The sequence below is a fragment of the Lepidothrix coronata genome, unplaced genomic scaffold, assembly GCF_001604755.1.
Source record: "Lepidothrix coronata isolate B3197 unplaced genomic scaffold, Lepidothrix_coronata-1.0 Scaffold0, whole genome shotgun sequence".
Lineage (NCBI taxonomy): Eukaryota > Metazoa > Chordata > Aves > Passeriformes > Pipridae > Lepidothrix > Lepidothrix coronata.
The window spans coordinates 4,048,414-4,064,502 of record NW_016690180.1 but is presented as its reverse complement, the minus strand read 5'-3'; the positions used below and the strand labels follow the sequence as shown (position 1 = coordinate 4,064,502).

Genomic DNA, 16,089 nt, shown 5'->3' with positions numbered 1-16,089 from the left:
TAAATAAATCACAAACATTGCCCTTATAGCTGCTGCTAAAGGCCTGTGTTCAGGTAAACTTGACAAAGTTACTGAAGCTAGAATGGATGGCTATGAAAAAAAGAGTTAACAAAGCACATCAAGAAATTAAAGTAGCTGGAAATGAAAGCTGTTATGAATATGTTAAATGACCCTCACATGCCAGAAAGTAAATTCTGCCCAACCCTGGAGTGCTACCAGAATGCATGGTCACACCAGTGATTTGGACTTTCAGATAGAAGCAGTGAAGGTGGCTGTTACACCTGAGTATGAAAGGTAATATCAATAAGCTCATGATAGAAAACACAAAGATATGGACAGGAACAAACTGCTCTAGGCAAACACAAATGGCTCAGATGAATAAAAGGACTGTGCACCTTTTAGACTAGCTGTCCACTTTTCCCGATTATATAAGTGCATCTAATAAAAAATACCCATTTCCAGAAGGATTTGGGTTCTCCTACATCCAGTAACTATTACGACTGAAAAACTTCCACAGAAGACTGTTAAGAATTCTATTTTCTGCATTAACAGAAGTAACAATTTCACTCCAAGTAAGCTCAGAAGTCAAGGTTCCTCCTGGATTTCAGAAAATATTCTGTATGGCCAGTATATTATTTCTGACACAACTTGGAAAAGAGAACAATGAAACCCAAAATATATGAAGAAATACAGAACTGGCATGGAGCACTCAATTTCCAGCCTACTCAGAGATCAAAAGGCCAAGTTTTACAGCTAATAGGAGAATCCATGGGAAGCAGAAAGTGGGGCTGCAACTGCTACACAAACTGTATGCTACACAAACCTTGATTGGTTCACCTTCCCTAGGGAGAAAAAAAAATAAGCAAAGGCAGAAATGGGGCAGTCAATCATGCAGGGATTTATTTCAAGATGTGGCATTTTCTCTGCTTTCAGATACTTCCTCTGAACCTTGAATAATGTCATCTCCTTCTGATTACCCTCTTCACAGTATTAAGAGCAGTCCACAGCTTTCAGATTGATAGAGTTATGCAAAATGTAGTGAGTGCTAAACTAGATCATTAATTCTACTGGTTAAACAGAACAAACTTCTCCCTCTATCCTGTTGGGCTTTCTGCAGTGGGAATGAAAACCACACACAAAAAACCCAAACAACTGACAACTAAAGCTATTAGTCTATTAAAATGTGAAAAGAGATAGTTTTAGGTGTTGCTTTTGCATCCACCATTTTCAAACCAGAAAAATGTTAAATGCATCTGAACATCATGATGGACAAAATTTAACAGAGCAAATAAATGCTGCAAGCAAAATGAAATAGGAAAACTCAAGGTATTTCTTCAATGGCAATACACCAGAACTAAAAAGGAGGCTGTGACAGCTTTTCAATGGTCTGGAGGTTTTGTACAGTCATTCATCACCACAGTACCTGCTCCATTACATTTTGTTCAAGGATTATTTGCATATATCTAATGCAAATAATGGGGCAAGCATATATCACTCTTGTTCATCTATATGTTGGGTAGGTGTTTGGATCCAGAAGTTTCAGGCAATTATTCACCATTTAAAGTTGTCCTCAGTTACTATTGTGGAGATCCAAAGAAAGATAACTCTTACTGGTATGGTTAAACACTGAGTGTTTGCCAGAAACCCATGGGAATTATAACCTGAGCAGCAGCTACTCCTTTTTTACACAACTTACATGGAACAAATTACTTTTCCAGATACAGAAAAAAAAATTTTCTATTTAAAGCATATACTTTTGTCTTTAGCTATTGATGTATTACTGATGGGACTCAGCGTCACCCATAAAATCATTAAGTTAAATTGAAGTCCATTACAACATTATTTTACTAAGCTATTTTCGATGCACTGTAGATCTTCCTATTTTTCAGAACATTTAAATGAAATATTTAACCTTAGTAAGTTACATATTGCTAACCACAAAGCACTGAAACATGCTTTTGCGGACCTGCACTGCATTTCTATTTGGCAGAGAGTAAAATGAATTTGTCCACAGTCTGTCAGTAATCTATGCTCATCCACTTCTCACTACAGGTTGGAAGAAGTTCTGGTACAGCAATGGTTCTAGCAAGTGTGCTATACACTGGAAAATGTTTTTCATTAATACCTTAATTTTATATAAATGGTGCATGTGCAGTACTTGAACCATATACAATTCCATAAAATTGAATGAAACAGTTATCTTGAGCTGGAGCCCACTGGGAGCATTGGCTCTGAAACATGAGACCACCTCTGGTACAGTACAAATACTGTTGCCCTCTCCTGAATTGCCTTTTCTGTAGTCCTTCTCCTAGGCCAACCTTGTCCATGCAGGTGGCAATCATCTGAGAGCAAGCTTCAGCAGCTTTAGGTCTAAATCATATAGGGTCTGTCATTAACCCTTAGTATTCTTGCAGAGAGCAGACTTTCCCCTCAGTTAATATGCAGATGAGTTTGTGCTTCATAACTGACAGTTCCGAATTGAATTAGTGCAACATATCTGTTGTGTACCTGGAACTAGCACAGAGACACAGCTCATTCTTGTCCTGACACTTTTCACAGAAAAACTTATGCTGAAAGTATTCCCTAAATGGGGAATCGAGATAAGGAAGTTGTCTTCTTATGCTTCTCTGTATTCAGTGGAGAAGCAACCTTCACTTACGGAAGCTTTTCATTCAGCAATATCAAAAACTTCATACTCTGAACTTGTTTCCCCTTAAGCATATTAATAAGAAATATAATTAAAACATTCTATATAGTGATGAGAACCCTATACAAAAATTTTGAGTAATACAGAGAATAGCAGGAACCCTTTGGCAAAAAACTATCAAGAATGTTGTGATTTGAATCAAGATTTGAAGAGCTAATACTACTTTTTCTTTCAAGGTAACTGCAATACATTCTTCACAAGTTTTGCAGGGTTGAAATGTTACACATAGTGTGCTAAGAGACTCTCAATTTAAAAATAACAGTAAACCAAATAAAGTGAAATAATTTTTAATTCCCTTTTTAAATGTGCATTTGAATTTCATACAGATCTGTAAGGCACTCTTCATTGGTAAAGAAAATTAAACATTCTTTTCCAAATAAAGACAGTTACAAGGCAATGGTATGTGCATAAAATATAAACTTATCTGTAACTGATAAGCAATGAAATATGAATGTTCAGATTTTGAATGCTTTTCTGTGTAATGTCACTTCTGTATCATGACTCTATTCAGAGTAAATATTGGCACTGTAAATGATTTCTCGTTGGGGTTAGGGGTTGTATTCTCTTCATATCCCAGTAAAAAATAAACTCTTTAATAAATAAATATATAAAATAAATATATGCTATCTGGAAATGTATAAATAGGTCCATCCTGGAGAAAAGTTCCAGCTCTAAATACGATGTATTGACATCTAACGTCCATCACTAAAGCGGAGCCAGTAAAACTTCATATGCAGTTCTCAGGATTTATTACTATTTTACAGTACATTTCTTTCTGTTTCTTCCTGCCGTTGTGTCATTCATAGGATGTAGGCAGTTCTTTGCTAATCTACAGACCACAGATAATCCAGACAAAATTTCCAAGAGTTTGTTATTTTTAAAAAAGTCACACTTCCCTCTGGTTACTGGCTACCAAACAAATCACAAGTTTCAAGGAGGTTGGTCCACTCTCAGCTTTAAGGTTTTGTCTCCTAAATCCAAAGGTTAGAAAACAGAGGTTTGCCTTCACAAAGTAGCTTCTTTGCATCCAACATCCTAGACCTCTGCAGGTTCCTCATGCTCGCATTGCCAGGAAAGCAGGGGCAGCAGCTCCAGTTTGGGTCTTTTCCAAAGCTGCTTCCTTCTTCAGCTGTATCCTAACACATCTTTATACAGTTCTGGAACTCTCTCAGGATCCACAGGCCGGGGCAAGAAATGTGTGAATTTCTGGTGTCTTTTGGACCTTGTCCCATCTCTGGGAGTACCATCTTTGTTAAGTGCTACAAAGTATCGCCGCCCTGAATCTTCATGTTTGTACACATTGGATGAGTAAGTGTTGTACCAGTTTTCCTCAAACTGTTCCCTGAAGATGCATTCAGAAGTTAGTTTCTCCTGCAGAAAGAAAGAGCAAAGAAAAATAAGTTAAGCTGTCACTAGATATCTGAAGACATGAAAAAACATATGATAAAAATAAAATAAACAAAATGCTTAAGGCTTTGTGTAGCCTTACTGTTCATTTAACTGTCAACAAACCAAATGCAAGGAGATTATGTGGACCTGACATCAAGTTTGGAAACCTAGACCTATAAGTATACAATTTTAGATTTAAACATGAGTTAGATAACACTCACTTAAGAAAGCATTACTTATTTATTATTTAATTAAAATTCATCAGACTTCCAGGAACTATATTATGTAGAGTTCTGTCTCACTACTATTCTAGAAATGAGATTTGGTGGAGGGACTCGGGTACACTATAACATATCAGGAAGGTAGGTATTTCCATATGTTCTTTGTGATGTGCATCACTTCTCACATTTTCAACTGGAATAACCACAACCAAAGTGGAGAAACAGAATATTTTCTCTCAAGATGTTTTAAAACCTGAAAAGAATAGAGTAGGACTGATAGTATTGTAAAAATCTATTTTGTTGAAGTTATTTAACAGATGCAAATCAACTGTCACGAGTACAAGCTTATTTTCATTCTTAAACACAAATATTCCAGTTGGGATCTAAGATATTGCCAGTACTCTTGCACCATTCAGATTTTTCAAATAACAGTGGTACTTCTTTGTGACATATGCTATTATGCTCTTTTCCCCAGCATTTGCAACAATGCTGTCATGTTGTAAACTTGGTACCTGGAAGCACCACCTGATGATTTTTAAAGGAGCATTTAACTATACATAAAGTAAGCCAGGTACTATATTAATTGTCGTTTATTTGTTCAAACTATCCTTCTAACTTTTTTCCAGTTGCATTTTATGTTTTTGATGAGAGAGTATGCACTATGATACATTTACAGAATTCATAAAATAAAATTAGATAGTACATAATGTAAATGTTGTTCCAATAACTGATTTAATTTACCTATTTTTGTCATTATTTAAGAGGAATATCTCTTTTCAGTTCTCTTCATTTAGGATAGAGAAACTTTTCCCATCAAATCTTTAGTATCCAAAGATACTGTATACTTCAAAAATATGCTACACATTTGAACAGGAAAAAACGTTGTGTTTTGAAAGCTGAGATGCTAGTTTCTTGAGGAGTTTGTATAGTGTTAAGAAGTGAATCAAAACCTCAAGATGTATGAGCTGACATGGATGTGATACTTACAGAGCCATAGAGTTCTCCTTTCTCATTCATTCCAAGGTAAAGGCCACTGTCCACGCCTCTAATACTGACCAGTCCCACTGCCACACTGATGAATTCAAGGATACCTGGAAGAAAAAAAAAAGGATTGCTTTAATTCATTTCGTAAGCACACAATACATACCGTCCAAAAACACAATTGAAAACAAGAAAATGTACATACTATAATAAATGTGGTCTACTTTCTCTGAAATTTCAAATACTATATGGAAATGCACTCAACATTCACAGGAAAGCAGTTCGAGAAGCCTCATCTAGGAACACGAATCCTACATTATTTTAGAAACTTTTTTTTAATGTTGAATATAAAAGGATTTTATTCAGCACAAGGCTAAAGCCATCAGTACTCTGCTGTTGGAATCTAGAATGATTGTACACTATTTGCTAAACTGCCTATTCAAACACTGGAAGATAGGATTGAATTACCTGAAATCATACTTTACTTCTATAGAGTTATCTTAAAAAAACACATCCATTATTAGATCATTTGAATGGAAATCAAAGTACAGATGGGAATTTCATATCTACCCACAGAAAAAAACCCCGTATTTGCCAAACATCTTATCTAGCATATGGGCCCACACCTCTTGACACAACTTGCTGTCTTCAGTACAGGCTTTTTAAGTATATGAAATGTGCTGCTTTTTTTTTGCTACTGTTTGGATTACAACATTATTTATATTACATTTGCCCAAAAATGTAATATATATTAATAAAATAAAGTATTTGAGAGATGAGGTACTATTTGAAGCCTGAATTTGGCAAGGGTAAGCCAACATAACCAATTGATATGCACAGATTACAGTATATACAAAACATGAAAGAAAGGGAACGTGTGAACTGGCTTTTTGGAAGTTGTTAACAATGTAAACAAAGCCTCAAAAAGAAGTTGTGCTAGAATCATGCCCAAGATTTTGCTGTTCAGCAATTAAACCACAAAACATTAAAAAAAGATCTGAATCTAAGGTAAGTAATTTTAAATAAGGCATTTGATTATGACTTTTTGTCTACTTACTATTTACGATTTCAGGACAATTTTCACTCTCAGACAAATGGACTGTCCAGACTATGCAATAATTTAAAATGTTTTGAATTTTAATTCAACTTTGGCAGGTTTCTTAGTTATATTAAAAACCACAAGAAAATAATAAATCCTTTGCAAAGAGTAAGCATTAAAAACTCTTATCACACATAAATCATCCTAGTTTTTCACTTGCTAAAGCAAGAAGTCCCATAAAGCAGGTGGAGGTATTTTGTCTTTCTGATATCACTTTCAAAGCCACCCTTTTCCAAAACTATAATAAGCAGGTGATACAACCCACAAAGAAACCAGATCAGACAAACTTACTGAGAATAGCAGTAGAATAAAGGTAGTACAACACTAAAAAGCCCAGTAAATGTTAGATCTGGGGCTAACTTGATTTTCCTTTTAAAGCAAAGATTTACTTCATGTTTACAAGCTGTAGGAAAACTTCCTTCTGAGAAGATCTGTTTGACTACCGTTTTTCTACTTCTTAGAACATCCATGTGTTATAAAAGCAATTAAGAGCCATTTCAGCAGATTGTTTTGACTATGGGGAGTATGTTAGGAAACTCTTTAATCACCTTTTTAGGACTGCTAAATCAATACACACCAAAAGTCACGTGTAGTTGACAAAAGGAGGTTTGTTCAGATGTCCAGCTTCTACAACTAATATTTAGGTTTTACTCTCATATCTCAGGAAGCATTTACTTTTGAGGGTTGTCTTCACCTCTTTTGGGTTTATTGACAGAGAAACCTGACTGGGAAGCATTTTAAGCATTTGAGCAAAGAGGCATTTTAGGCTCCTCAGCTTCAACGTTCAGTCCTGTGAATGCAGCCTAAGTATCAGCCTGCCCAGGTCTGTGACCTATACTATTCTACAAAGACTCAAGAAGCTCGACACCTATAGCGAATAGAAAAAGGATCGGCCTGACTCGCGACTTTTCCCACTCCACTAAACCTGCAAGCACATGCATGTGCTTATAGATCCCCAGCATAGGCTGAGCAAAGAATACATGCCCATCTCCTGGCTCTCATGGGATGTGCAACCCTCCCTCGCTACCTTGCCCTTGTGCAAACCCCATGGGCTAATGCCAAAGGGGTACTAATGCCGGTACTGAGGGCTCATCCACCTGCCTCAGCATCACCAGTATCACACCTCTCTCCCAAGAGCACGACTGCTCACGTCCAGGTACACAGAGACTCGTTTACACGCAGACACAAACACACAAACCAGCACCCGCACGGACACGCACCCGCGTGTGGTAGCGCGCACACACACGCACACGCCGGGGCCATATCGCCTACCGAAGAGACTGTGGTCCTGGCGGGTGCCGCGCACGCTGCCGTCGGGCAGGATCTGCAGGTGGAAGCCGGTGCGGCAGTACAGCTGCCGCCGCCGCAGGATGCCCTGCAAGTGCGCCAGGTCCGCCGCCGCCGCCGCTGCCGCCGCTGCCGCGCCGCCGCGGGCCGCCCGCTCCGCCGGGGCGCGCCGGTCCCCGAGCAGCGCCGGGCGCTCCCCGGCGGGCGGCAGCAAGAAGTGGGCACCCACCGGCTGCCCCAGGCCGTCCAGGCCGCCCAGGAAGCCGCCCACCTCGGCCAGCGGAGCCATGGGGGCGCGGGGCGAGCGGGCTAGGGCGCGGCGGCGGCGGAGAGCGGCTGCCGGCCTCTCCCGGTGGGCATGTGGGGGTGCGCCGCGGAGCCCCAAGCATGGGGAGCCGGCAGGGCCGAGCGGAGCCGAGCCGTGCTGAGCTGAGCCAAGCTAAGCCGAGCCGAGCTGAGCCGAGCTGGTGCGAGCCAGGCAGCGGGGTGCTGTTCATACGCCCCGCGCGCGTGTATATATGTACGGCGGTCCCCTGACATATGCTAATGAAGGCGCTGCGGGGAGGCCGCGTTTGAAATTGTAAACCAGCTCCAACTCCGCTCGCACCTTCCTCTGATCTGCGCTGACGGCGGGGAGGGGGCTCCGGGCGCGCCCCCGGCGCGCAGCCGGGCACTGACGGGCGCGCACACGCGCGGCGCGGGCGCGGCCCCGGCGCGGAGCGGGCAGCGGGGGGCGGGCGGGAGCGGGTCCCGGGCGGGAGCTGGCGGAGCATTACGTGGACAGGTGCAAGGAGAGGCAGGAGGGAAGAAGGAGAAAGGGCGTTACCTGAGGGTTAGACCTGCCCAGACACACATGAAAGAAAAAAAACAAAGATCTGACAGTTTTACTCCTTGTTTCTAAAACGCTAATAAAATGTACATGCATTACCCTTCCCTTTTATCACTTCAACTACAAGGACGGGGATTTCTAAAGAAATTGGCATAGTCAAGGAAGGTGTTTTCCCCTTTGCAAATTCTCCCTCACGTTTAATTTATCATTAATGTGACATGAAACTGATCTATAGCGTTTGGGTATTGACAGGAGGTCTTAAAAACATAAATGGGCAACTCATTGCTTGCAATAAATATTTTCAAAACTTGCCGAGAAAAAGAAAGAAAGATTGAGAGGTGGCTCATCTAATCCATCTTCTTTGGGGTTTTGCATCCGGCCCATAGCCAAAGTCTGGGAACATCACAAATTAGCAATATCATCTACTGAAAGTTCCCTGCTGTCTTTCCACAGCGTTTTGAAACAGTTTGGCACTTTGCTGTCCTGTTCGAGATGAGCATATGCTTTTTTTTTATCCCCAAATTAGAATAGTTCATGCATATAAATGCATTGGTGGAACACATGCTCATTCATTATCAGCAATGGTAAAACAACGTTATATTAAATCTAAGAGCTTAACTTTTGCTATCTTTCCTGTTTTTTCTGTAAGGTCTAATGAATTTTAGGGCTGAAATGACATGACCCATCTTAGCATTTAAGAACGCAATGCAGTTCCTTGCCTATGTTAAAACACAGTATTAGAGTATAAAATGCAAAGATCTTTCATAGTTAATTCTTTCAAAAGTTCAAGAGAATCACTTGGCAGTTTAAGGTTTCATTTAAACAAAAAAGTTGCACAGAATCATAAGAGATTAGTTCTCCCATCTTGCTTCGTGGTCTTTTCAGTCACAGTCTAAATCTGAGAGATCAAATGGATTTGATTGCTTACCTTTATTTGCTACGGAGAGTATAGGGCTAATTAATTGGCAGGTGCTTTAAAGCAGGTAATGCTACACCTTTTCATCACTGCAGTCCTAAGTACTGCCCCTGTGTGCACCTGAATTATAAAAAGGCTGCTTTAAAGCAAGTGATTTACTGTGGAAGGATTTAAAACTGAAAAAATTAATGCTAAATACAATGATCAGATAAATCACCTCAGAAGAGAGCACAGGCAGACCTGCTCTGAAGGCAGTTACAGATAGATGTTATATTATTTTACCTTTTAGATAACAGGAGCCTGTCATGTGGTGGGACCCAAAAATCCACCATAATCGAGATTTCAAAGCACATCTGTGTAAACATTATCACATCAGTGTAAAACATCAACCAATGAGCTTTCTCTTTGAAGCAAATCTACTTAATTGTAGTGCTAAATCAAAGAAATAGATCAAAGCTGAATAATCTATATGGCACCTATTTCTCAAGTAGCCTGTACACTGATTACTCAAATATACCTAAAACGTTTGAAACACACATCAAGTATTTTTATTGACATGACTGGCAGGTCAAGATGAAACTGCTCATCACAGCTGCTGAGTTGCAGTACATGCACTAGGATGGTACAGCTGAATGGAGGAGGTATATTCTTCTCAGCCTAAAGATGCTCCTGTACAGGTACTGTTCCTGGGTCCAAGAAGAACCTTCGAGTCCTACAAACAGTATAGGGGTTTTCTGGTCAGATGGCACCACTGTCTCCAGTAGAGAAGGATGGCTTTTTTAAAAAAAAAAATCTTCAGCCATCACACATTGAAAGACCCTTATGGCTAAATCTTTCCTGTTATATAATGGAAACATTTAAAGTAGAGTGGAATACACAACATCGATCTTTTCCGAGTGGAGTCTTTAATGTCTGGGCACTAAACCGGTTATGCTGTTCTATAAAGTACCAGAAAAGAAACAAAAAGATAAGATTTTTTTTGTGTGTTTGCACTAGTCATGTGACAGGAAAAGATAACGCTAAAGATTTTTTTTTTGCACCTTCTGAGACTCTACCATGGGAAGTTAAATAATTTGGAAGAGAGTTTTTACAAGAGTACATAATTCAACTTAAAGTATACAGTACAATCTAATCAACTCTACATATACTTCCTAGAGACGGCACTTTCAATGTCATTGAACAAATACATATGTGGTTGAGTTTTTATTTCCATAGCAAGTAGTTCTGGCTTCTAAAGACAATATAATTACTGTATATTTACCAAGAATAGCATGTTGTCATAAGCAAAATCTGGTGCCTACAAAGGGAGTGGACAAAGCAAGGGACTGCAATCTTTCACAGATAGTCTATAGATAGATAGATAGATAGAAAGAGAGAGATATCTATGTATCTATAAAGATCCTGGTTGGTATAAAACTGTATGTCCTGCAATTTATTGCACCTTTATTAATTTTAGAACTCCCTTACAACACTGCTGTGCCAGCCATAAATTTTTAATGACATAATAAAATACTGTGAGGGTTCATGAATACATGAGAAAGAAAACACTTGGCAGAACAAAAACCATGAAGTATAACATAAAAGGGTATGTCCAGCTACAGATACCTGGGTATCACGGTCAGTTCAAGATTCTTCCTTGATTTGGACAAGAAAACATGGTTGGCTGCTTTCAACAAGGCAAGCAAAACATGCAGAAGTTGCAAGTGCCTTTCTGAGCACTGCAAATCTGAGTGAAACAAGGTGTATTTTTGCGCAGAATTTACTAGAAAGAACAGAACCTTTTCCAAGGCTCCATGTACAAATCAGGTCATGATGATCAAAAGCTTTTAAAATGCAATACACGTAGATTTAAAAAACATTCACAACTTTCTCTTCCGAACAGATACAGTTGCAGGTATGTATGCATACATGTATATATAAGTATATCTACCTATTTGCAAAAACTCAAATGAGAGAAAAACTATGCTGAAAAAAATTCTTTTCCTATGGAAAGCGAGTTCTGCATTTCTTACACCTTCATTTCTTTTATTTCTTTAAATTAAATCAGAAATTCATAGGGCTTTTTAAGATTCTTGATTTTTTGTCCATGTTTTCACGGACACACATGAATAAACTCCTGTATAAGCAGAATGCGATGGAGAAGCTAGGTAGCAAGCACACATTTACATGGTTACATCCAGTGAGAATAGATCGTTTCCATATATCAACATTCAAATGCCTCCTTTGGCAGCTTTTTTATTAGTTCTCTAAGTGAATCATTGGATTAAAACCACCTTGATTTATTTAAATTACATGCTTTCTGAATCTGTGCATAGAAGATGTGCAGGCAGCTTATGTTTTTTGACTTGCTGCACAAATAAATTTTGCTCTTGTTCCTGAGCAAACAGCTCACCAGGGAAGTTCTAATATATCCAGGTGTAAGTAGCTGCAGATGTGTATTGGATTTTTTGAAGTGAAAAAAATTTAGCCTAAAGGTGTTATTGAAAAGTCATTAAAATGTGTCTTACCAATTTCAGGGAAACAATGTGAACAGGGAGATAAATCATGGTTCATGTCCACACTTTACATGATTGATGAGCTCCTAATAGCTTTACTTTGGGACACTACATTGACCAAAAGTGGTTTCTTTCCCAGCCAAACAGAAAAAGTAGGCTATTTGAAAAAGGTAATGGTATTGGTGAATGATGTCTCCTAATGAGGCAGCTAGAACTGAAAAGATTTGAGACACATTCTACAGAATTTTACAGACTAGATGGTTAGTCATGTAACTGCAGGAAAAGTACTCGAGTTTCAGTCATATTAAGCATCTGAAACTATTATTGCCTTGACACCTACATATTGGCTTTTAGTCATTTAGTACACAGATATAACTCAGATTTGGAGACGACTTTTGACTGGGAATCATACATACAAAGAAAGTACTATAAAATAAAGCTTAGATAAAAAAAATAAAAAAAAAGTTTTTGGCAGATGGGAATAATGAAGTCAAGGGAATTACTTGAGGGATGAATTTGCTTACAGTATTCTAAAATATTGAAAGAAATGCAGTAAACCTGTCATTCAGCCCAGATACCTGCCTTTCCAGCTGTAGCTCTGAGGAAATTCAACCATGGCCATGCTTAGAGTTGCATGATCTGACAGACTGTCTGTTGACAAACATGGCCACACTTTTCCCTTGATACAGTATCACTGTGTCACTGAAATGTTTTTTAGAATATGAAAATGCACAAGAGTGTCTTAAAGCTATTGAAATGAGTTATGGTTTGTGTATTTTCCAAAATCTTTTTCATAATAATATACAAAGCCATCAAAGACTTAGGGGGGGAAAAAGGATAATAGGCTGAAACTTGGGAAAAAAGTTATGTACAAAAGAAAAAGACTGAGGCTCTACCTGGCCATTGCAAAAAAATGCCATACAGTGTGCTATGTCTTGAAGTGTTTGTTTGCAGCTTATGAAGTTTCAAGGAAACCTAGGTGGTGATGCAGGTTGCACCATGGAAGAATGGCCTAATATGAAATGCCTGACGAAGTGTATCGTCCATCAGCACCAGGTAGGGACAAAAGACCACGCTCATCTTTCACCACTGGTCTTTAACTACTGCTTGGTTATGCTAAGGAGGCTACCTGCCACCAAGAGTATTTATCAGAGGAGAGGCTGCCGACATGGCAAAGATACATCTGCTGCGTCGTGCGGCACACTCCCTTGGGAGCACGGCCCTGGAATCACGCGGTCAGGCTCTAGAGCACGTTACCGAGGACCCACGGCACACCCGCCAGCTCTGCCCGCAGTCGCGGCAGTTCCCACGCATCCCCTTTCCCAGGCACTTTGGCTTGAACTGGGCGGATCCTGGGTCGTGCCCGTTCTTCGTGTTTGGTCTGACCACCTCGTATCTCCACTAACTTGGCGGCGGCCCGCCAGTGGCACTGCACATCCCGCCGCGCACTGCTGCCTATCCCTGGAGCCGGCAGCCGGATCCCGGCGCGGTGCCCGCGGGGCGCCCGGTGGCGCGGGCGGGGCGGGGCCTGCCGGGGCCGCTCGGTTCCCCTCCCCTTGCCCGCTCTCGCGAGGCTTCTGCCGGCACCGGGGGCTCGGAGCGCCCGGCGCTGGGGCGGAGGGGGCCATGGCCGCCCTGCGCTCCCTCCTGCGGTGGCGCCGCCGCCTGGGGCTCGCGCCCGGCGCTCCGCCGGCGCGGCGGCTGTGGGGCGGCGACGGGGTCGGGCCGGCGGGGCCGCGGCGGTGGCGGCGGGAGCTGGGCTTGGCGGCAGCGGGGGCGGCTCTCGCCGGGTACGCAGGGTACCAGCTGTCCGAGCGCCGGCGGGAGCCCTCCCGGGAGCCGGCAGGGGCCCGGGCGCTGCTCCCTATCCCCGTGGCGGCCGCTGCCAAGGAGACGGTAGGTGTGTGCGCGTCCTTTCGCAGCGGGACCGTGTCTGCCAGGGGCGGCCGGCCGGGGGGGCGCTTCCCGGGCTGTGGCGCAGAGGTGACCCTGCGTGGGGCCGGCCCGGGGCCAGGAGGCGAGGCAGGGCCCCGGGAGGAGCTGTGACCCCTCGGGAGAGACGGGCTGTCACCGGAGCGCGGCGGGTAGCGGGCACTGACGCGCCTTGGCTGCGCCTCGTCTCTGGTGCTGTCCGAACCTTTCTTTAATAGAGAGTGCCGGTTTGCAAATGGAGCAGCTCAAAACCTGAGTTCAGCTTCTTTATACTTAGGACAGTTATCGATTTAGTATAAAATTTCCTGTAGAGTGAAAGGTTTACGCAGAGCTGCGTACAAAGTGACAGCATTATGACAAACAACGCTTCAGCTGAACTAGTTCAGAGAAAACACAGGTTGAGTAACCAGGGGTGACAAGAAACAGTTGGAGTTTACCTGGAAAATGAAGTGATAAGGGAGATACTCCGCACCGTGACATGCGTAACATGTGGTAATGATAGGGGTGGGGTTTTTTTCATTTAAAAATGTCAAGAGATGTGATTAGGCAGTTTGTCAGTATGGGATCTGCTAAGACTGGAAATCAGTGGTGCAAATGGCCTGCTTTCTGTATACCAAGTTTATTTTAAACTGTCTTTGGGAGCAGGGTCTACATTTTTGCAGCAGAGGCCTTGGTCTTAAGAATGAATGTTATCAGCCCTTTTGCCCTGTGTCATTAGCTGAAATGCAGATTCTGTCGGCAGCATCCTTTATGAAAGGAAGTTGAGCCAGGTGGTTTTGATTATTCATGTACTTGTTTCTTGAGTGTGTTACTGTGGCATAGAGGACTGAAGACAAACTCCTCCAGGTTTTCATACTGTTTTGATTTGACAGAACTTAACACTGTTTTACTTGGCTAGTCTTAACTCTCAGTCTTTTTTCAGGGGAAATATGGCTCCTGCACCCTAGAAAAGTCAATTCATTTAGTCGGATGTATAATTATGAATTTTCAGATACATCACTGTAAAAGGACTGAGGTTACAAATTTAGAATTAAGGTTATATTTTAATTCATGTAAAATTAAAAAATATGTAAAATGTATTTTCTATGTATACATGGGCTATTTTTTTGAAGACAAACACAGTTTTAAAGACAAACACCATGGTCTTATGTGGAAAACAGCTGTGAAACTTTTGGTCTGAGGTAGTGGGTTCCTGTGGTTTTTTTATTAGTGACTCTCGTGCTGCAAAAGGCTTGTATGGCAGTGGGGAAAGACCATAGTTTGAAAGCAGATCTAGATGGTGAACTACCAAGAGTAGTTTGACCATGAACTCTATCTGTGATCCGTTTATAATTGCCTTCTAGACCTATGATGAGCACCAACTCTCTCACTACAGATTTCTGAAACATCTCCAGAGATGGAAAAAAGGATGTGAATACTGTTCAAATTGCATTGAATGGTATTCATGGTAGTGACAATAACTTTTTTAATTCCTAATTTTAAGGGCTGAGCTTGTAACCTTAATAGAGTTTAACAGTTTAAAAAGCATAATAATGTTGGAAGTAGAAGATTCTGTTGTGAAAAATCATAAAAGTGTCAATGTTATTAGGATCAAGGCTGGAGCTCTTGGATATACTGCAGAGTGTGTTTAGACTAATGGCTGGAGGATGATAATCTGCAGCTTCTGTATAGATGAGTTTGATGGAACTGTGGTGCATGTTTTGTTAGGAGATTTTTACAATTCTGTCAAGTACTGACCAACAACGAATGACGAGGGTCAAGTATCTTGGGATTCTTTCTAGCTGCTTTTGGATGTTTCTTCTTTATTCCTGATGCATAAAGTCTGACACTGTTTTCTGGGGCTTTCGAGGTTTGTCCCTCCCTCACTTTCCCATTTCCCTAGTTCCCCCATCTCATTTCCTATCTCAGTCTGTGTTTCATTACACCAAAGCAAATAATGCAACAGCTTTTTTTTTTCTCCTCTATCCAAGCCACACTTTTCTGTTTCATCCTAATATTTCCACTTGTGTGTTTCTTCCTTATTCTTCCCTCTAGCAGCGTGCTTTTCCCAAATGCATTTGCTTAGACCACTGGAAGCAAGAAGTAGCTGGTATCTCTGCTGTCAGTGTCTTGGTAGAGAGATCTACAGCAGCTAGCTGGTGAAAGCAGTTACACTGTTGGTTTCTTGCATCACCCCTGGGGGACAGAATAACCTCTAAAAAAAAAACCTCAGTCCTGACACTAAAGTGACCAA

The 16,089-nt window shown here is 41.2% G+C and overlaps 2 protein-coding genes across 5 annotated transcripts in view; one reads left to right on the top strand and one right to left on the bottom strand.

Moving 5' to 3' along the window:
- Window positions 1-3,104: 3,104 nt before the first annotated feature.
- Window positions 3,105-7,988, bottom strand: FGF20 (fibroblast growth factor 20). The gene is made up of 3 exons (XM_017804861.1): window positions 7,670-7,988; window positions 5,305-5,408; window positions 3,105-4,078 (listed from the first exon to the last, which is right to left on the bottom strand). Exons 1-3 carry the CDS (start codon window positions 7,971-7,973, stop codon window positions 3,833-3,835), a joined length of 654 nt encoding a protein of 217 aa, XP_017660350.1. The 5' UTR covers window positions 7,974-7,988; the 3' UTR covers window positions 3,105-3,832.
- A 5,541-nt stretch (window positions 7,989-13,529) lies between these two features.
- MICU3 (mitochondrial calcium uptake family member 3) overlaps window positions 13,530-16,089 on the top strand; it is a 53,052-nt gene continuing 50,492 nt past the window's right edge. For all 4 annotated transcript variants that reach the window (XM_017835444.1, XM_017835368.1, XM_017835208.1 and 1 more), the window contains exon 1: window positions 13,530-13,820. In XM_017835444.1, the coding sequence (XP_017690933.1) occupies window positions 13,551-13,820 (270 nt within the window). In that variant the 5' untranslated portion in view covers window positions 13,530-13,550. The remainder of the gene's footprint in view (window positions 13,821-16,089) is intronic.